Source organism: Oncorhynchus mykiss, chromosome 9 (assembly GCF_013265735.2).
Source record: "Oncorhynchus mykiss isolate Arlee chromosome 9, USDA_OmykA_1.1, whole genome shotgun sequence".
NCBI classification, from domain to species: Eukaryota; Metazoa; Chordata; class Actinopteri; order Salmoniformes; family Salmonidae; genus Oncorhynchus; species Oncorhynchus mykiss.
In genome coordinates this window covers 45019130-45041081 of record NC_048573.1, presented here as the reverse complement: position 1 = coordinate 45041081, position 21952 = coordinate 45019130, and the positions used below count along the sequence as shown (strand labels likewise).

The 21952-nt window shown below is 42.6% G+C and overlaps 1 protein-coding gene across 2 annotated transcripts in view; it reads right to left on the bottom strand.

Annotated features, from left to right (window-relative positions):
* Positions 1-21952, bottom strand: part of prex1 (phosphatidylinositol-3,4,5-trisphosphate-dependent Rac exchange factor 1) — a 113484-nt gene that overhangs the window by 31978 nt on the left and 59554 nt on the right. For both annotated transcript variants that reach the window (XM_036988120.1, XM_036988121.1), the window contains 6 exons: positions 17353-17456; positions 14959-15008; positions 9917-9992; positions 9694-9766; positions 3051-3196; positions 674-766 (listed from right to left, as the gene is read on the bottom strand). In XM_036988120.1, the coding sequence (XP_036844015.1) occupies positions 674-766; positions 3051-3196; positions 9694-9766; positions 9917-9992; positions 14959-15008; positions 17353-17456 (542 nt within the window). The remainder of the gene's footprint in view (positions 1-673; positions 767-3050; positions 3197-9693; positions 9767-9916; positions 9993-14958; positions 15009-17352; positions 17457-21952) is intronic.

The window sequence follows — 21952 nt, the reverse complement described above, 5'->3', positions numbered from 1 at the left end:
CCTCATTCACAATGCTGGCACACACACACACACACACACACACACACACACACACACACACGCTCTGTGTCAGCCAGGACCGAACTAAACTGGCACTGTCTGGAGCAGAGAAGCAGAGGCGATAGAGGGGGCTGTGGAATGAGATGGAGGGGACAGGGAACAAGGGAGGCGAGAAAGACCGTAAGGGGCAGTTAGTGACAGTTAGGGAAGGAGTGCAGTAAGGCTGTTTCCCCCAATCCCTTCACTCAGAGATCCCCAGTCATTATTCCATCCCAACACTAGTTCCTGATTCAACCAATCAACAAGATACCAAGACCCTGATTAGTTGAGTCAGGAGAGAGGAGAGCGAGAGTAGAGATAGAAGGCTGTCCTCCCATAAGGCTGCAGGCAGAAAGACAGATGGAGACGTGTGCAGGCGCGTACATACGCACACGTAAGCACACACACAAAGAGCTGGGATGTCGTGTTGTGGCGTGTGGTGGCATTGAGGAGAATGTGAGCAGGCATGTCTAATGTAATACGGCTGATCTGATCCCCACACTGAGAATAGATGCCCTGAGGAGAGTGACAGAACCACCAGCGCCTGAATCACTGGGACTAATGGACTCTGTCAGTGAGAAGGAAGAAGCACAGACGTGTGTGTTGTCTGTGTGTGTGTATGTAGACTCCTCACCTCGGCGTGAGAGCCCCTGGTGACAGACTTCACCACGATGGCCTTGTTCTTCTCCTCAATTTCAAAGCCGTAGTCCTCCTCCTCAGGGTGGATCTGTGGGGAGAGAAACAAACAACACAACATCGACCAAGGAGCTTGGAAGGCATTGATTGACATTGACTAATTCATTCATCCATTGCGCAAAATGAAGGAACCAACAAAATCTGGACATTTTGTCTGGCAATCACTGCGCAGGTCAATGACAACCGAATGACACAATGGCAATGAAGAGACCTGGGTCAAATGCGTACGTCACATGTGGGTTTATTTGGGACGATTCCATTACCGAGCACTAACAGTCACACGGTGGGGGTTATCTCCCTACTGCAGAGTTGTGATAAGATGGCTATCGCTAACACCCGTCTGAGGAGACTGCTACAAGGAGAAAGACTAAACAATGGGCTCTGCAGCATCAAGGAGCTGTGTGTGTGTGTGTGTGTGTGTGTCGGACTATCACTTCAGTCATAGCTGTAGGGAATGGGAAGGATTTGAGCTAATCATCAGGGATGGGGCGTCTCCTAGGCAAAATAAAAATGGTCCACTTCCTCGTTCGTTCTGCTGACGAAACGCTTGGAAAAGCTAACGCACTTATGTTAGCTGGACACAACGTAACTCGATGTAGCTCCCAGTTTCCCACCCTTTTCTGAGGTGGGTTTGACCTTTTACTCTCATTCTTCTAGCACCTGTTGGTGGATGTCACAGCGGCGAGTCGCACGGTGTTGATGCATCGATCAAGAGAGACCAAGAGCGCGAGAGGAAGGGACCGAGAGAGAGAAAGAGTGTGAGAGAGACAGAACATTAGATGAAGAGAAACTAATATAGAAAGAGTGACAGAGGGAGAGAGAGAGAACGTGAGAAGGAGAGAGAGCGAGAGAGAATGTGAGGAGAGATGGAGAGATGGAGTGCCACACAGGCAAGGCTATCTCAGACACACAAAATCAACAGTCGAACAGAGACACCGCCATGTTCCTTTCTGCTGTGGACCCTACTTTTCAAATAATGAGACAGCTTTTCTTCAGAGTGCTTCGTGGGGGGAGGGGTCCCTTTATGGCAACAAACGGACATGTCCAATCAAGGGTGAGATGGTTAAAGGTCAGAGAGACATTTCTGGCAGGCCTTCAGAGAACTTTGTAATTACCCCCCTACTGTGTGTGAAGAGGCTATGTCAAGTCTAACTGCAGCTCACGCATGGAAGCATGTATGTGATGGTTCCTCTTTGAGGACCATCTTCTTCAAAAAGTCTCCACCACGTCCTCCTATGCATTTCAACCGAACTCATGAGCGTTTGTGGGTGTCGATACGTGACATTCCTTACATATTGTTGATTTATATTTATTTCTTAGCTTTTTAGCATTCAAACAGAACAAATGTTAGCGATTGTTTTCGGTTTGACTACGGGCAAACCATCAAACTGATCTCATCAGTTTAAAATGGTTCTTCCTGACGCTCGCCTCCTATGAGACCTCCACCCACACACACACACACACACGATTTGTAAAAGACAACTGCCATTAATACGCTGTTGGATCAGAAGGACTTCAAAGCCCTGTCTCGTCTTCAAAGGCGTGAGGAGGAGATTTTTGAGCTGCAACAGCCACGGGGGATGAGACATCTTCAAGTGCTCTCTGAGACCCACATCCAGATGTGGTTCACGCCGTCACGTGTACACACAGGCCTTGTGGAGCGGAGGACAGGACATGGCTGTTTCCAAATCATGCCCAGACCACAAGTCGAAAACCTAGTCCTCTAAATAACACTGAGTGGTAGCTTATTGGTACAGCAGTGGATAAACCATGCAATGAATTACTGGCAAATTATTCTGTATAGTGCTGTTATGATCATACACAGATGCAGGTGTTCATTTATGTGCAAGTGTGTGCAAGTGTGTGTTCATGCCTGTGTTTACTTACATTCATGCGTGTGTGTGTACTGTATAATGTTCATGCATGTAAGTGTGTGTGTACATTCATGTGTGTGTGAGTATACGTTTGTGTGTGTTCATGTGCGTTTCGGTGTACACGTTCATGTGTGTGTGTGTATACGTTTGTGTGTGTGTGTACATGCGTGTGTGTATACGTTCATGCGTGTGTGTGTTCATGTGTGTGTGTTTGTTCGTGTGTGTGTGTGTGTGTATATACGTTCATGCGTGTGTGTGTTCATGTGTGTGTGTATACATTTGTGTGTGTGTTTGTTCATGTGTGTGTGTGTATATACACGTTCCTGTGTGTGTGTGTGTGTGTGTGTGTATACATGCGTGTGCGTGTGTGTGTGTGTGTGTGTGTATATACATGCGTGTGTGCCTGTGTACACATTCATGTGTGTGTGTAGTCACGCTCACCACCAGGGACTTGGCCAGGATGTTCTCAATGAGCTTGAAGTCATTGCGTTGCAGCTGCTTGCTCTTGGAACTCGTGCCCTCCATCTCCTCGTCGGCATAGAAACGGAAGAACTGCGATTCGTCTTTGAACTCGCTCTTCTCCAGGACTGTGAGAAAGAAAGGGAAAAGAAAAGAGAGAAGTGGTGAGCTAAAGAGAAATGTGGGTCACAGCAGCTTCAAGTAAAGTCTGCTTCTGAAAAGGAATGGCACCCTATTCCCTATGTAGTGCACTACCACTGGTCAAAAGTAGGGCTATATAAGTAAATAAATAATACACCTTTAGCCACATACTACCACTGGTCAAAAGTAGGGCTGGATATATATATAAATAATACACCTTTAGCCACATACTACCACTGGTCAAAAGTAGGGCTGGATATATATATAAATAATACACCTTTAGCCACATACTACCACTGGTCAAAAGTAGGGCTGGATATATATATAAATAATACACCTTTAGCCACATACTACCACTGGTCAAAAGTAGTGCTGGATATATATATAAATAATACACCTTTAGCCACATACTACCACTGGTCAAAAGTAGGGCTTGATATATATATAAATAATACACCTTTAGCCACATACTACCACTGGTCAAAAGTAGGGCTGGATATATATATAAATAATACACCTTTAGCCACATACTACCACTGGTCAAAAGTAGGGCTGGATATATATATAAATAATACACCTTTAGCCACATACTACCACTGGTCAAAAGTAGTGCTGGATATATATATAAATAATACACCTTTAGCCACATACTACCACTGGTCAAAAGTAGGGCTGGATATATATATATAAATAATACACCTTTAGCCACATACTACCACTGGTCAAAAGTAGTGCTGGATATATATATAAATAATACACCTTTAGCCACATACTACCACTGGTCAAAAGTAGGGCTGGATATATATATAAATAATACACCTTTAGCCACATACTACCACTGGTCAAAAGTAGGGCTGGATATATATATAAATAATACACCTTTAGCCACATACTACCACTGGTCAAAAGTAGGGCTGGATATATATATAAATAATACACCTTTAGCCACATACTACCACTGGTCAAAAGTAGGGCTGGATATATATATAAATAATACACCTTTAGCCACATACTACCACTGGTCAAAAGTAGTGCTGGATATATATATATAAATAATACACCTTTAGCCACATACTACCTACCACTGGTCAAAAGTAGTGCTGGATATATATATAATACACCTTTAGTCACCTACTTGGACATGCATTCACAGGCAAGTGACTAGCTGCTAATTCAACACAGGTTGGGGTGAAATACTTGCTTAAAGGTTGCAGTGTGTGTGTGTGTGTTAGTTATATCATTTCCTAGGATATACCAAGGAAATGCCAGTGGAAACATTACCGTCAATTCTTTCACTCGGGTAACCCAACCCCACTGTCATTCATCAGAAAGGGACAGTGTGTGTGCGTGTTACTCAAAAAAGTGTTTTCATAGCCATGTTGGAAGGACACTCTGTTCTCCTCTCTGATCCTGTCCGTCTCAATCTTTCCATGAAAACAGCTTCCCCAGTTTTTCCATGACTAGACAGCGCACTGTGCACTTGGAGTCTGATGCCATGTTATTGTATCGAGCCAACAGTGGTCGATGGTGGCTGTGACAGGTGTCAGTCTGTCTACCTGTCTGTCTCTCTGTCAGAGTGAAGGGTTGTAAAGAACAGTGGTATCTGGGGTAAAGGCACACAGCTGTATGGGAGACCATCTGGGAGGCCAAGCGGAACAAAATCAGTCAAACGGATTTGTGCTGCACACACACACAGTCTGGCACTATGCCAAAACATTTAAGCCTAGGGGGCATTTCCAATCGGTCAGACGGTGAATCCTTTGAATACCTTTAATACCACCTATTCAAGTTGTCAAGAAACTCCCAATATACACACATACCCAACCCACAGAGAGAGAGACACGCACACTACCACTGACACTAAATTGGTGTCCCATTGAAATTGGTGACTGCTGTTATGAGTGTGAATTCAATTGGGGAAGTGAATACCACAGGAAAGCTCTGAACCCTTGAATAGCGTCTGTTACTTATAGCGGTGTTCCCCTGCTATTACATAAATCAGACAATGTTGATGTTGGTCTGCAGCCTTTCATTGTATGAAGCGTTGCAGGGCACTTGCGACCCGCCTAAGATGAAATATTTAGGAGAATGCTGCATTGCTTGATGTACAGTACTGCGAGAGAGAGAGAGATGGGAGAGAAAGGAGAATGATACAGGGACAGAGCATGTGCACGAGAGAAATAGAGGGAGAGAGAGAGGGGACGAAAGGAAAAGGGACAGAGAGAATGTGCTTACGAGGAAGTGGGTGAAAGAGAAGTTAAGAGAAAAAACACAGACATACTGACTGAGCTGGGGCATGTGACGGGACAGCTGAGGTGAGAAGAGACATGCTATGCACTCAGCAGGCAGAGAAGAGACGTGTGAACTTGAAAAGGAGAACTAGCCAGCAGATGGCATCGGGAGGTGTGTTTGTGTGTCAATACTGTATTAGTGTGTGTGTGAGATTGTGTGTGTGTGTCTACTAAACTCAGCAAAAAAAAAGAAACTGCACTTTTTCAGGACCCTGTCTTTCAAAGATAATTCGTAAAAACTTCACAGATCTTCATTGTAAAGGTTTTAAACACTGTTTCCCATGCTTGTTCAATGAACCATAAACAATTAATGTTACATGCACCTGTGGAACGGTTGTTAAGATACTAACAGCTTACAGACGGTAGGCAATTAATGTCACAGTTATGAAAACTTAGGAAACTAAAGAGGCCTTTCTACTGACTCTGAAAAACACCAAAAGAAAGATGCCTAGGGTCCCTGCTCATCTGCGTGAATGTGCCTTAGGCATGCTGCAAGGAGGCATGAGGACTGCAGATGTGGCCAGGGCAATAAATTGCAATGTCCGTTAGGCATGTGAGATGCCTAAGGCAGCGCCACAGGGAGACGGACAGCTGATCGTCCTCACAGTGGCAGACCACGTACATCACACCTGCGGGACAGGTACAGGACGGCAACAACAACTGCCCGAATTACACCAGGAAAGCACAATTCCTCCATCCGTAATCAGACTGTCTGCAATAGGCTGAGAGAGGCTGGACTGAGGGCTTGGAGGCCTGTTGTAAGGCAGGTCCTCACTAGACATCACCCGAAACAATGTTGCCTGTGGGCACAAACTCACCGTCGCTGGACCAGACAGGACTGGCAAAAAGTGCTCTTCACTGAGAAGTCGCGTTTTTTTCTCACCAGGGGTGATGGACGGATTTGTGTTTATCATCAAATGAATGAGCGTAACACCGATGCCTGTACTCTGGAGCGGGATTGAATTTGAGGTGGAGAGTCCGTCATGGTCTGGGGCGGTGTGTCACAGCATCATCGGACTGAGCTTGTCGTCATTGGAGGCAATCTCAACGCTGTGCGTTACAGGGAAAACATCCTCCTCCCTCATGGTACCTTTCCTGCAGGCTCATCCTGACATGACCCTCAAGCATGACAATGCCACCAGTCATACTGCTCATTCTGTGTGTGATTTCCTGCAAGACAGGAATGTCAGTGTTCTGCCATGGCCAGCGAAGAGCTCTGATCTCAATCCCATTGAGCACATCTGGGATCTGTTGGATCGGAGGGTGAGGGCTAGGGCCATTCCCCCCAGAAATGTCCAGGAACTTGCAGGTGCCTTGGTGGAAGAGTGGGGTAACATCTCACACCAAGAACTAGCAAATCTGGTGCAGTCCATGAGGAGGAGATGCACTGCAGTACTTAATGCAGCTGGTGGCCACAGCTGTTGACCCCCCTTTGTTCAGAGAGACATTATTCCATTTCTGTTAGTCACATGTCTGTGGAACTTGTTCAGTTTATGTCTCAGTTGTTGAATATTTTTACGTTCAGACAAATATTTACACATGTTAAGTTTGATGAAAATAAACGCAGTTGACAGTGAGAGGACGTTTCTTTTTTGGCTGAGTTTATAAGTGTGTGTGTGTGTGTGTATATGCGTAGGATGTATAGTAGATTGTGCTGGTTCGAGGGCATTCAAAGTTCACAAGGATATAGCTGGCAAGCTATGGAAGGTCTAGCCTATTTCAAATCAGAATGAGCCCTGCACTCACCATTGTTTCACTGGTGAGCAGAACATTCAGTCTGGTTTAACCAGGCTAAGGAAAGAGTGTTCCGTGGTTCAATTCTGCGACCAAGACTGCGAACGTGGGAATGCCAAGGAACACTGCAAATACTGTTGATGTTGACAACAGTGTGGTCTGATTGTGATTTATGGTCATCGGACTTGAATCCATCGTATGGATGTGGGAAAACTTTCTACAGTCGTGGCCAAAAGTTTTGAGAATGACAAATATTAATTTCCACAAAGCATGCTGCTTCAGTGTCTTTAGATATTTGTCAGATGTTACTATGGAATACTGAAGTATTATTACAAGCATTTAATAAGTGTCAAAGGCTTTTATTGACAATTACATGAAGTTGATGCAAAGAGTCAATATTTGCAGTGTTGACCCTTCTTTTTCAAGACCTCTGCAATCCGCCATGGCATGCTGTAAATTAACTTCTGGGCCACATCCTGACTGATGCCAGCCCATTCTTGCATAATCAATGCTTGGAGTTTGTCAGAATTTGTGGGGTTTTGTTTGTCCACCTGCCTCTTGAGGATTGGCCACAAGTTCTCAATAGGATTGGGGAGTCTCCTGGCCATACCCCAAATATCGGTCTTTTGTTCCCCGAGCCACTTAGTTATCACTTTTGCCTTATGGCAAGGTGCTCCATCATGCTGGAAAAGGCATTGTTCGTCACCAAACTGTTCCTGGATGGTTGGGAGAAGTTGCTCTCGGAGGATGTGTTGGTACCATTCTTTATTCATGGCTGTGTTCTTAGGCAAATTGTGAGTGAGCCCACTTCCTTTGGCTGAGAAGCAACCCCACACATGAATGGTCTCAGGATGCTTTACTGTTGGCATGACACAGGACTGATGGAGGCGCTCACCTCGTCTTCTCCAAACAAGATTTTTTCCAGATGCCCCAAACAATCGGAAAGGGGATTGGTCAGAGAAAATGACTTTACCCCAGTCCTCAGCAGTCCAATCCCTGTACCTTTTGCAGAATATCAGTCTGTCCTTGATGTTTTTCCTGGAGAGAAGTGGCTTCTTTGCTGCCCTTCTTGACACCAGGCCATCCTCCAAAAGTCTTCGCCTCACTGTACGTGCAGATGCACTCACAACTGCCTGCTGCCATTCCTGAGCAAGCGCTCTACTGGTGGTGCCCCGATCGCGGGGAAGGAGACGGTCCTGGCGCTTGCTGGACTTTCTTGGGTGCCCTGAAGCCGCCTTCACAACAATTGAACCGCTCTCCTTGAAGTCCTTGATGATGCGATAAATGGTTGATTTAGGTGCAATCTTACTGGCAGCAATATCCTTGCCTGTGAAGCCCTTTTTGTGCAAAGCAATGATGACGGCACGTGTTTCCTTGCAGGTAACCATGGTTGACAGAAGAACAATGATTCCAAGCACCACCCTCCTTTTGAAGCTTCCAGTCTGTTATTCGAACTCAATCAGCTTGACAGAGGGATCTCCAGCCTTGTCCTCGTCAACACTCACAGCTGTGTTAGCGAGAGAATCACTGACATGATGTCAGCTGGTCCTTTTGTAACAGGGCTGAAATGCAGTGGAAATATATTTTTTTTTTTTTGGGGGGGGGGGGGGAATTCAGTTCATTTGCATGGCAAAGAGGGACTTTGCAATTCATCTGATCACTCTTCATAACATTCTGGAGTATATTCAAATTGCCATCATACAAACTGAGGCAGCAGACTTTGTGAAAATGTATATTTGTGTCATTCTAAAAACCTTTGGACACGACTGTACGTGTACCGACTGACTGTCATAATTTGGGCACGTCCTAACTTCCATTTTGGTGGAATTTTCACTTCATCATTGCATGACTAAGTGAGAATTTGACATAAGTGGAAGTTAGGGTTCGTCCCAAAGTGAATAGGAACACCTTTCAAGTGACAGTTACAGTATGACAGTTAGGAAAAATATCATGCAATAATCGAGTGTTACTGGTTTACAAGAAAACAACCGTACAGGAATGACAACTGACACCTACTGTGTGAGGAAGGAAATGGTTAACGTGGAATGTTATGTTTTGATTATAACATGATTAATAACCGAATCTAATAACAAGGAGTATTATTATGTACTCTGGCGAAAATCAGAGAAACACTTGAACCCAAGCAGCAGAAACTTCATGCAAAAGTGGTCAAATAAGGACTAGTTTTGCAGACCCAATTTTCCTTGTGGCTGTAAAAGCATTGTAGCATGGTGTGTGTGTGTGTATATATACAGTGTATCACTCAGTGATGTGTAACATGTGCTGGCATAAATGAATTCTATGAAATTATGTTGCAGTCCCCGACCATCGGCTCAGGGGAATTATAAGCCTGATGAAAAATGTTACGCAATATCCCCGATGTACCGTATGTCATTCAGTCACGTGACACGTGACGCGTGTAACACATGGAACACGTGACGCGTGTGTGCTGCACTGACCGTGGTGCATGAAGCCATTGTTGCACAGTCCAACCCCCAACGTCACCGCATCCTCACGTGTGGAACAGTCACCCTGGGAAACAGAATGGAGGTACAAATCAAGCTTAGACTTGTTGTTTTCACCTCTTAGACACAGTGGGGAGCACGGCTGGGGCCGCCACTCCAGTGTGTGTGCGTGTGTGTGCGTGTGTGTTGCGTGTGCTCCTGTGTGTGTACACTGTACCTGTGACAGAAGCCAGTCAACCAGTTTGCTGGCAGGCACCACAGACTTGAAGGTTTTTAAATGGTAGTCTCTGTCCCTGAAAGGGAGAATGAAACGGAGGGAATAAGGATATGGTTTCAAAGCTAAAGGCATCAAAAACACATTCAAGCAAGCAGGTGCACACAAAAGACATTTCCCAGAACCTTAAAGATGTTATTACATGACATGAAGAAAATGACATTATGCGTTATAGAAAGTTTTTTTTAAACATGTAAAATAACTTTATTAACTAAAATAGGAATAACTTGCACCACCACCATTTTCTATTCAGAGGCATCAAAAAATACATAATATAAAAACAGTTTCCGCATCAAAGCCTATACAATTACAGGTTTGGAAATCGAGTTCACCCTGAGGCGGTGGTTGGGTTTTAGCAGAGGTCCCTAAGCAAACTGACTTCATGTAACAGCACATTGTCTTCACTCATTTTCCTCACATTTTTAAATGCTGTGAGCCATTTGGATCGCAGCATAACTAAATATTCACGAGTCAAGACATCCAGACAGAGCACAATTCAAACCATTTCCAACATGTAGAAAAGGATCTGAGCGATCATGGAGTACAGGCCTAGATAGGCTATGGCAGAAAAACAAGAAACATCTTCAAAAATATGTTTGCTTAGTTTTCCGTTTTCCTTCGACAAGCAATTAAATAAGGCATATTCTGTATTACTTGTCTGTTAACAATGTTATGGCAATGATAGAAATAAATCCAATCTGTCACATATAAAACCAAAATACCCTTTAAAACGAAAGCTTCAGATGTGTGCAGTAGCTTAAAAAATGTTCAAGAAATTGTAAACTTCCTAGAGTATGAATCTTGAAATTCAGATCCACATGTCGGATTGCATGCAAGCCAGCTATCATCATTTGTGCTTTTTGCCTTTCATATGTTGTCATTCATTTCTCTCATTTGGCCCTTTCTTTCCCCATTAGGATAGTACACTGTACAAAACATTAGGAACGCCTGCTCTTTCCATGACAGACTGACCAGGTGACAGCTATGACCCCTTATTGATGTCACTTGTTAAATCCACTTCAATCAGTGTAGATGAAGGGGAGGAGACAGGATAAAAAATAAAACAATTAAGTCTTGAGAGAATTGAGACATGGATTGTATATTTGTGCCATTCAGAGAGTGAATGGGCAAGACAAAAGATTGAAGTGCCTTTGAACGGTGTACGGTAGTAGGTGCCAGGCGCACTAGCTTGAGTGTGTCAAGAACTACAATGCTGCTGGGTCTTTCACACGCAACAGTTTCCCGTGTGCATCAAGAAGGGTCCACCACCCAAAGACATCCAGCACACTTGACACAACGGAGGGAAGCACTGGAGTCAACATGACACCTTGTAGGATCCATGCCCTGACAAATTGAGGCAGTTCTGAGGGTAAAAGAGGGTGTGACTCAATATTAGGAAGGTGTTCCAAAATGTTTTGTTCAAGACGGAGAGACGCGTCCAAGTGTTGTAGGGCGCACAGAGGGAAGTTTGGGTGCTGGGGGTGTTGCAGCACCCACTGATAAATTGAAATAACTTTGCCCAAAATTACATTACTCCCATCTGAACAGATATGAATAAAACTATTCAAAATACTACACCAGGGAGCATCATTTAGCGGTGGATTAAATTGGATCACAAGTACTTACAGTCGGGAAGATCACAATTTGGGCAGCAAGCGCCAAATATAGAACAGCTTATTGCGTTGTGGCCATAGAAGGATTTTGGAACCTCTAACCCTGGCACTTTTACTGTTAAACTCAAAGGGTACACTATCAATGGCTGCCAGTCCTGACTTGAATGAGTTCGCTTTTTCAGTTCTGCCCACAAATGTTCTATAGGCTTGAGGTCAGGGCTTTGTGACGGCCACTCCAATACCTTGAATGTGCTGTCCTTAAGCCATTTTGCCACAACTTTGGAAGTATGCTTGGGGTCATTGTCCATTTGGAAGACCCATTTCTCGACCAAGCTTTAACTTGATGTCTTGAGATGTTGCTTCAATATATCCACATAATTTCCCTCCTCATGATGCCATCTACTTTGTGAAGTGCACCAGTCCCTCCTGCAGCAAAGCACCCCCACAACATGATGCTGCCATCCCCGTGCTTCAAGTTTGGTATGGTGTTCTTCGGCTTGCAAGCCTTTATCCTCCAATATGACCAAACAGTTCTATTTTTGTTTCATCAGACCAGAGGACATTTCTCCAAAAAGTACCATCTTTGTCCCCATGTGCAGTTGCAAACCATAGTATGGCTATTTTATGGCAGCTTTGGAGCAGTGGCTTCTTCCTTGATGAGCGGCCTTTCGGGTTATGTCGATATAGGACTTGTTTTACTGTGGATATAGATACTTTTGTACCGGTTTCATCCAGCATCTTCACAAGGATCTTTGCTGTTGTTCTGGGATTGATTTGATTCTGTCTCTAGGAGACAGAATGCGTCTCCGTCCTGAGCGGTATGACGGCTGCGTGGTCCAATGGTGTTTATACTTGCGTACTATTGTTTGTACAGATGAACGTGGTACTTTCAGGCATTTAGAAATTGCTCCCAAGGATGAACCAGACTTGTGGAGGTCTACAATTCTTTTACTGAGGTCTTGGCTGATTTCTTTTGATTTTCCCATGATGTCAAGCAAAGAGGCACTGAGTTTTAGGCCTTTAGTTTTAGGCCTTAAAATACATCCACAAGTACACCTCCAATTGACTTAAATTATGTCAATTAGCCTATCAGAAGATTCTAAAGCCATGACATCATTTTCTGGAATTTTCCAAGCTGTTTAAAGGCACAGTCAACTTAGTGTATGTAAACGTCTGACCCACTGGAATTGTGATACAGTGAATTATAAGTGAAATCATTTGTCTGTAAACAATTGTTGGAAAAATGTATTGTATCATGCAGAGTAGATTTCCTAACCGACTTGCCAAAACTATAGTTTGTTGAGAAGAAATTTGTGGAGTTTTTGAAAAACAAGTTTTAATGACTCCAACCTAAGTGTATGTAAACTTCTGACTTCAACTGTAGTAGTACACTTATCATAGTTGGGATTTAGTCCAGAGAAACTTGAAAATGTATCCAGTTCCCCAATAAGGCCCTTCAAGGTTGAAGATTTAGGACTCAAATGAAAACTTGAATGATCGGCGTTCATTGATACTTTTCTATGTACTCCATACATTCTTTGGCCCTTAAAATCTTATATCATTAGATGTTTATAGTTATCAGTTCAATGGCCATAATAAATATGGCAACCTTGTTTTACGCCTCTTGACAATTCAAAGTTCAGAGAACCTACGTTTTTTATTTATTTTATATGACTTTCACCCATTTTATGAGAGATAATCCAAAATTGAAAAAAATCCAGGTACTTAGATTCTAGACGTACTGAAGGCTTTCTCTGAGAAGTGACCTTTATTTTAACATAGGATTGTTTTACATGAGTTTCGCCCATCTTATTGAGAGAATCTCCAAAGTTGGAAAAATCCGGGCACATTAAGATTCTAGACATACCGTATCCAAGGATTCTCAAAATCTGCTATAAAAATTATTCCTGGTTTCCTTGTATTCTCAATAGTTTTCAATTATTTCTAGTAGAATGTCTAATGTCTCCAGTACATCTTCCCTTTACGAATCGCGTCTGATTGCTTTGAATAATGTCCGGTAATGTCCAATGCATACAGCACCTGTTGTGTTCTTGACACACAAGTGTTGTGTGAAAGCTCAGGTCAGTGGGTGTACTACCAGTGACATTTATTTCAAGTTGCTGTGAACTTCTATGGAATGGCTGCTTGAATTGCATTGGAGATGGTAAAAGCTGATCCCTAGACTGATTTAGGATCAGGTATTTCTTCATCCCCCTAAAAGGATAAGATTAGGATTTGGGGTAGAGAAATAAAGATAGCTTTTTGTCACATAAATCTGTAGTTAGTGGTAACTCCTACCATCTAAACTAGGCTCTTCTTGTAGAGGAAGCAGATAAGCGAATCAGGAAGCTCTGAAAATAAATTGGATGGTTGAGTCACGTGAACGGCGGAACGTTTGGAGAACATTATCATTGCGTTTGCCTGTGAATCTCAAAGTGGTGAATTATGTACAGGGTGTATCTCTACTGCCCTACTGTATGAATGATGGCACGCTGACCCAAATGGGATATTAAATGAGAGTGAGGTGCTTTGTCACTCACAGGTACTATAATGATCATACAGCTGCATGGTCCTGTTCAGTCAGTCACACCGTTGCACAATGCTTTGCAATGGAAAACAAAAATCTGTGTCCTTAACTAAAACCTTGTACGACCCAGTTAACGATAGCCATTCAGAACTGGCAGGCTGGTAATCACAAAACTACATTGCAAATATCAAACGCGTCCAACAGTGTTACATAATGTGAGAGTGGCAGGCCGACATATTTTTATCAGTGTGATTTTTTCCAAACCCCTGATGTTTTGTCTGAAATGACAGGACTCCCTGGCAACAACAATCAGTGCCCCAGAGCAAAAGGGAAAGGCGTTGGCACTGTGTGTGTCTTGATTTGCTTGACGTCCTTTCTCCAATTTCAGTGCTACTGGTGAAGGTGACTTGTGGGGTAAAATTAAGATTGATGGAGTGCTGTGTTTGTCAAGGGAGGTGGGACGGGAGAGTAAACGAGTGCGTGGGTTGGGTGTGCGTGCTTATTATGTACTTCAACAAAAATAATGTTAAATAAATTTGTCTGACTCAGCAAGGCCGACGTTTAGGTTTGCTTACACGCGACAGCCGCCCTCTCAGAACTGTCTACGAAACTTCAAACGGGCAACTCCAAGCTGAAGGCTGACACATTAACCAACAGCAACGGAGCAGAACGAGATGCGGACGGTTGCCAGATTAGGCGCGGGGAGGGAAAGGTGTGAATGGCAGCAGCACTCATGTTTGTTCAGTCATTCATAGATTGCGGTGTGGGCTGAATATGAATCCTGTATGAATATGCATACGGATGCACCTGGACAGAGGGGGAAGAGGAGGAGGAGGGATACCTACTTGACAACAGGGGTGAACAGGCTGTGCAGGCGACAGTAGAGCCTCACACCCTACGGGAAGAAGAGAGAGAATGAGATTTGATTCACTGTATCCTCAACGGGAAAGCCTCAAACTCAGGGGCAATTCCACAATAAAGAAAAACCCCGGAATGAGTAGGTGTGTCTAAACTTTTGACTGGTACTATAAGTCTAATGTTTAAGGTACTATAAGTCTAATGTAAAATGTGACCATTTTACTTAAGAGACAGTTAGGATTAACCCAGAGATTGCAAAAGCAGAAGCAGTTCTGTAGTATGTCGGCTAGAGACATCTGCCAGAAGTTGACTTCTTAAAAAGAGGCAATCTGCAATCAGTACATACATTTTTGGACTTTTAAATGAATGATATATAGCCATTGATTCTTGAATAATATAACTTATGAATGCCTAATAAACTTAGTTCAACTGTCTTATCATCATAACCCAACATATAAGTGTTTCACACCATTGTTTGTAAACAATGCAATAGTAAACAAACACTGTTTAGCTTCAAAACATGGTTTTGGATAAAACTACCATTTTGATCTCAAGTGCATCCATAGCTTGATCTATAGATTTGAGAGTGGTTACATTTCTCTAGCCCCATCCCTTAGCTGTTTACCAGTTTAAGTGGGGGGGGTGACAGCTTTGTTGTTTTTCTAACTGCAGATTGCCCGTTCGAAGTGATAGTTCACACCAAACAAATGTGAGTCAGTCAGATATGTTCAGACATCAAAAGTATCACTAAGCACTGATCTCTTGCCCTCCTCAAGTCCTACATCCCAGAACGACTTTGCAGATCTCTCTACATCTATGGCTATCGCTGCTAAGTGCACTATTGCCGTTTTTCCATTTGATATCAAATGGAAAAATGAGATAATTGAGGATTCCACATTTTTCTCATAGGATTTGAAGTAGAATTGAAGTGGAATTGACCCAAACCCTCATATATACTTTCTGAAGGCACTGTATTCACACCCCTGGACTTTTTCCACATTTTGTTGTGTTACAGGCGGAATTTAAAGTGGATTAAAATTGAGATGTTTTTGTCGCTGGCCTACACACAATACCCCAGAATGTCAAAGTGGAAATACGTTAAGACATTTCATTCAAAATGAAAAGCTGAAATGTCTAAAATGTGCTTAACAAGTCACATAAGTTGCATGGACTCGGTGTGCAATAATAGGGTTTAACATGATTTTTGAATGACTACCTCATCTCTGTACCCCACACAATATCTGTAAGGTCCCTCAGTCGAGCAGTGAATTTCAATTCAACCACAAAGACCAGGGAGGTTTTCCAATGCCTTGTAAAGAAGGGCACCTATTGGTAGATGGGTAAAAAAAAAAAAAAAAAAAAACACTCAATATCCCTTTGAGCATGGAGAAGTTAATTACAGTTGGGATGGTGTCTCAATACATCCAGTCACTACAAAGATACAGGCGTCCTTCCTAACTCAGTTGCTGGAGAGGAAGAAAACAGCTCAGGGATTTCACCATGAGGCCAATGGTGACTAAAACAGTTGCTCAAAGTTTAATGGTTGTGATAGGAGAAAACTGAGGATAGATCAATAACATTGAAGTTACTACACAATATTAACCTAATTGACAAGAGTGAAAAGAAGGCACTTATATTCCAAAACATGCATCCTGTTTGAAACAAGGCACTAAAGTAATACTGCAACAAAAAAAATGTGGCAAAGCAATTAACTTTATGTCCTGAATACAAAGTGTTCGGTTTGGGGCAAATCCAATACAACCAGGACTGCCCATATTTTCAAGCATAGTAGGGGCTGCACCATGTTATGGATATGCTTGTAATCGTTAAGGACTGGTGAGTTTTTCAAGATAAAAAAGAAACAGAATGGAGCTAAACACAGGCAAAATCCTAGAGGAAAACCTGGTTCAATCTACTTTCCACCAGACACTGGGAGATTAATTCACCTTTCAGTAGGACAATAACCTAAAACACGACGCCAAATATACACTGGAGTTGCTTACCAAGAAGACGGTGAATGTTGATAAGTGTCCGAGTTACAGTTTTGACTTAAATCTACTTGAAATTGTATAGCAAGGCCTGAAAATGGTTGTCTCGCAAAGATCAACAACCAATTTGACAGCTCTTTAAGAATTTAGAAAAGAATAACGCAAAAAGACTCACAGCTGTAAACACTCAGGGCTGTGAATACTTATGTCCATTTGATATTTACGCATTTCATTTTCAATACATTTGCAAAAATGTCTAAAATCATGTTTTCACTGTCATTATGGGATATTGTGTGTAGATTGGGGACACAAAATATTTTTGTGCAACAAGAAAATGTGGAATAAGTCTAGGAGTACGAATACTTTTGAAGGCACTGTAGATAGATACGGTACCTTTGACATAATGTCCTCCATCTCGCTCCTGGCCTTATAGGTGCCGTCGTCGTAGCGGAAACGGTACAACACCTGCTCATTCTTGAACTGGTGCTTGTCGGACACTGAAATGTCAAGAAAGAAATAAGGAAGAAAGTGAGATGTCAACAACTGATTGGTGTAATAGTTAAACATTCATCACTCTCACACTTAGTTTAACCAGTAGGGTTGTTGTTGAGTATAGATAAACACTTACAGAACATCCACTGAGCCAGTGCAAGGGGAGACCCGTTGAGTATAGATAAACACTTACAGAACATCCACTGAGCCAGTGCAAGGGGAGACCCGTTGAGTCCAAAGGGGAAAACACAGGGGGGAATCGGTGTGCGGTTTTGAGATGCTGAGACTCGACACACACAGAGCTACCAATGACCAAAGCATGTATCTCTCGCTCTCCTGCCTTCTTTCCCCGCAACCCTCTGCTGTCACGCTGAATCTCAGTCACCATTACCTGTCCCCCATCGCCTCCCCCCTTAAGGTCAGTGCCTAATGGGTGACAGCCCTGTCCCCCGGAGGCCAAAGCCATCACCGTCAGTGGCCTCCGCAATCCAACAACCCCCCTAATCCAGTCAAAGTCTGTGGGCCTACTGAGCCACCGTAGGCGGTGTCAGAAATATGCAGGGGTCACTCAGTTTCGGAGTGAGACGGCTTTCAAAATTCAAGTCTGTTATTGCCTTAGACGCAGTGATTCTCTGTCAGCGCCATTCATACACTATTTGTCTGCGTGTACGTGTCTATTATTTTCTGTTTTCAATGCATAAATTGGGTGATTCTCACGGAATCTTGGTTTCAAAGATTTCAAACATGAAATCTTTAATAAGACTTGCATCAACAAGTCTTTTTATGGCTGATCTCTCATTACCGCAACACCTTCCGAAATCTACAACCTAATATTTTTGATATCGCATTGAAACCTGACATATTTTCATAATGATGTGACAAACCTGAAAGAATATAACCTATAGATTCTGCACATGCATTTCAAAGCAAATCACTATTTTTCCCATTCATTAGATGAACATTAAATGAACACCTGTGGCGCTAATGATACACAGGTTTCGGAAAGGAGGTTGATGATTTCGGTAATGACAGTAAGCATATTAAGACTGATGTATGGATAAAAACTTAACATTTAATGTTGAATATAAATGAGATAACATTGGCACAATCATGGATTCAAATTCAATCATTTTCATTTCGCAGTGCTTCAAAAAGTACATGACATACGTAGGCTAAAAACAGAGAACAAAAACAACACGGACAAAAACAGAAAAGAGCGAACACAGTTTCAGCTGCTGAAGAGGGAGTTTTGGCATCTGGTATGCTGGTACCACAGGACACAATTCTATCAGCCAGGTTTTTCCATCAGGAGCACCCTTTCCATGGGACGCCTCGGTGAAATTCCAGGTTACAAGCTTAAATCCTCGCACGAACGGCACTGTTCAGGCTCGGTAAAAGTTGGTTCTATTCCAATATTGAGATGTGGGCCCATCTGAGATGAAGTGGATGATCCTGGCATTTGGATGCTCCTCTCATATGCTCCTCAGTACTGGGTCAAGGTGAGCCCATGTGGCTGTGTGCTGAAGACAGGCTGACAGCGATGGAAAGGACCACCCTGCCCCCACCGAGATAAATAACTCCCGTATGGAGGGTCCCCTGCTGATTTCCACCTTCAAAGGGAGTTTCTTTTATTTCCCTGGTGTATTTACAAACGTAGTTCTCACTGTAGTCTGTGTGAACCATTACGTCATTCTGGGTGAGGGTCTCGATCAACAGTCTTTTCAAACTGGTGCTTGATGTTACAAATTTGTCTGGAGAAGTTTGAGAGGTGGTCCTGTTTGAGGCCCACCAGCTTTTCAATGGAGGTATGCCTCTTCTCAAGAAACCCATTCCTCACTTCTTTCTCTTCAGTGGACCCATCTTCGCATTTCTCTGTTATTGGTACAGATTTAGTGACCCACTCCTCCCATACGATGATGTTTCCTTTCGTTGAAGGATCCAGTGTTGTGTGAAATGTCTTATGCTTGAATTTGCTGTATGCCCTGTAAATGTCACCGTCACGACACACACTGGCCTGTACAGTGTCCCTTGGAGATGATGTTTCTATGACCCCAAGCTGGTGCAGCTTCTTTCTCTTCAAGACAAAGTTAACATATATATGTTTTGAAGCACATGTTTCTCTGTCTGTGACTCTTCGCTGACCAATCCAAAATGGCTGGAGTTTAAAGAATTGAGCCTTGGAAAGGTTGTGCCTTGGATTCTCAGACATAAATCTTCTATGAAGATTTGCCATTCGTTAAGGCTCTCTTACAGAATATCTGGCTCTTTTTCCGGAGTTCCCATGTATTACAGTGGAGACTTCATCTTGATGAAGGAAGTGGCTAACAAGTGTGCGCATTAGTCTTCTCTGGCTGTTATTGGGTAATGTTCTCTGAGGACCTCTCTTTGTAGTTTTCTGGACCAATGGCAGATTGGCAGACCAACCTCCATGTTGACAATTACCTGCTTCCTCTTGGCCATCATCTCTAGTCTTTTCAGTCTTTTATTCAAGGTTGACCAGCTCTTTGGTCCTCCCCAAAAGCTTCTCTTCTAAATATTGCAACTTTGACCTTGATAGAAGAAACTGTTCCTCTTTTTGGGTAATTCCTTTGGGGTAGATGTCTTCATTGGTCCTGGTGTCTGTCCAGATGTCTGTTGATGGCAGGGACATTTACCCGCTGAGGTGAGAATGGCTGTTCTCCTGGGGAGGCTGTGCCTTCCTGAAGATTTTGAATAACTTCATTTGCTTCTTGAACATGTTGAAGTGTATCATCTTCCTGGCTTGATGGTGTCACGTCCAATACAGCTTTTAGCTGTTTCTCCTGTAATACCTTTGAGTTTTCCCACCACTGTTTTGTCTTCTTTTCATGTTGCTTCTTTGTCAGATCTCGAGTTCTCTTGATTTTACAATTTTGCTTTAGTTTTTTTTACACCTGGAAATGGAAAGGAAGCATGACATGAAGTGAGCATGTCTCAAAACATGGGAAAAAATCTTACTGTTATGGACACGTCATCCTATAGTAGAGACTGAATGGCTTACTGATTGTGTGTGTGTGTGCGCGCGCGTGTGTGTAGACTTCCTAACACTGTAGGGTATTGACTTCCTATAGACACTGTATGAGGGAATAAGATAGATAGATATATCTATATATATATATGCTAATTACTCTTGCTGTAACCTCTCCAACCCCTGACCTCTCTCTCTCCTTCCTTCTGTACTCTTCCAGCAGTTCTGGGTTGGTGTAAACCTTTTCTCAGAATTTTGTCAGGATTCGCTAAAGCTTTCTTTTTGTCACTTGCTGACTGTCTGCAATTAAAACGGGACATCAAGCAGAATATCAACAGTTAATAAATCATATTTAAATTAAATAGTTCATAATATATATATATATAAAAATAGTCTGTATGATTAAATTCTCTATTCCGAAACAGATGTTCTCTCTACCGCAACTGGCCTTAAATAGCAGCGGTAAGTGAGAATGGTGTTGCGAAGGATGACAAACCTTAGCATGCTTTGCTAGCAATAGAGAAGCCATGACGACACATTTTTACTCATTGTACACAAGACATTAATGAAGTATATTTTCATAGAACATTTTACATGTAACATTTTTCTAAATGTGGAAACCCTACCTGTATCTGTAATGATAATCAATAGTGCCGTGTACGCAGCCTGACAAGGAGAATGTCTAACTTTTAACTGGAGAAACAAAGACATCTGCTTACCTGGTAGGCATCTTGAAGGTACTGGCAGATGTGTTGCTTCATTCAAATTCAAACTTTATTTTAAATTGTCTCTGTGTGTGTGTGTGCGTGTGCGTGTGCGTGTGTGTGTGTGTGTGTGTTTGTAAACAGTCCTTCAAAAATGTTGCGGGGGATGAGAACATCAATCATTGACACTTTTCCAAAATGTTTTTATTATTATTAAAAAGTATTATTATTATACATGAAAATTCTGTTAATTTTTATGTAATTTGAAAACATCTAGTAAAACATCCATTTATTTATTTTTTTATATTTGTATTTGTTTATATCTGTTTAAATTACAACATTACATATATTCAGACAGAGCTGGACGTGTCGCGGTAATGAGAATTTCAGCAGAAAATGAATTCCTGTCTTGGTGCAACACTATCTTTATTATTATATTTTGTTATATTACTAAATTACATGTTTTATATTTAAAATCATTATTGCCATGGTATTTCAAATGGTTTAAGAATGTATATAGTAGGAGGAAGAGAGAGAGCAAGAGCCAAAGACAAAGAGAACCGGAGAAAGAGAGCGAGAGACATACAGAGAGCGGGAGAAAGAGCGAGAGAAAAAGAGAACCGGAGAAGGAGAGCGAGAGACGGAGAAAGAGCGAGAGAAAAAGAGAACCGGAGAAGGAGAGCGAGAGACGGAGAAAGAGGGAGAGAAAAAGAGAACCGGAGAAGGAGAGCGAGAGACGGAGAGGGAGAAAGAGCGAGAGAAAAAGAGAACCGGAGAAGGAGAGCGAGAGACGGAGAGGGAGAAAGAGCGA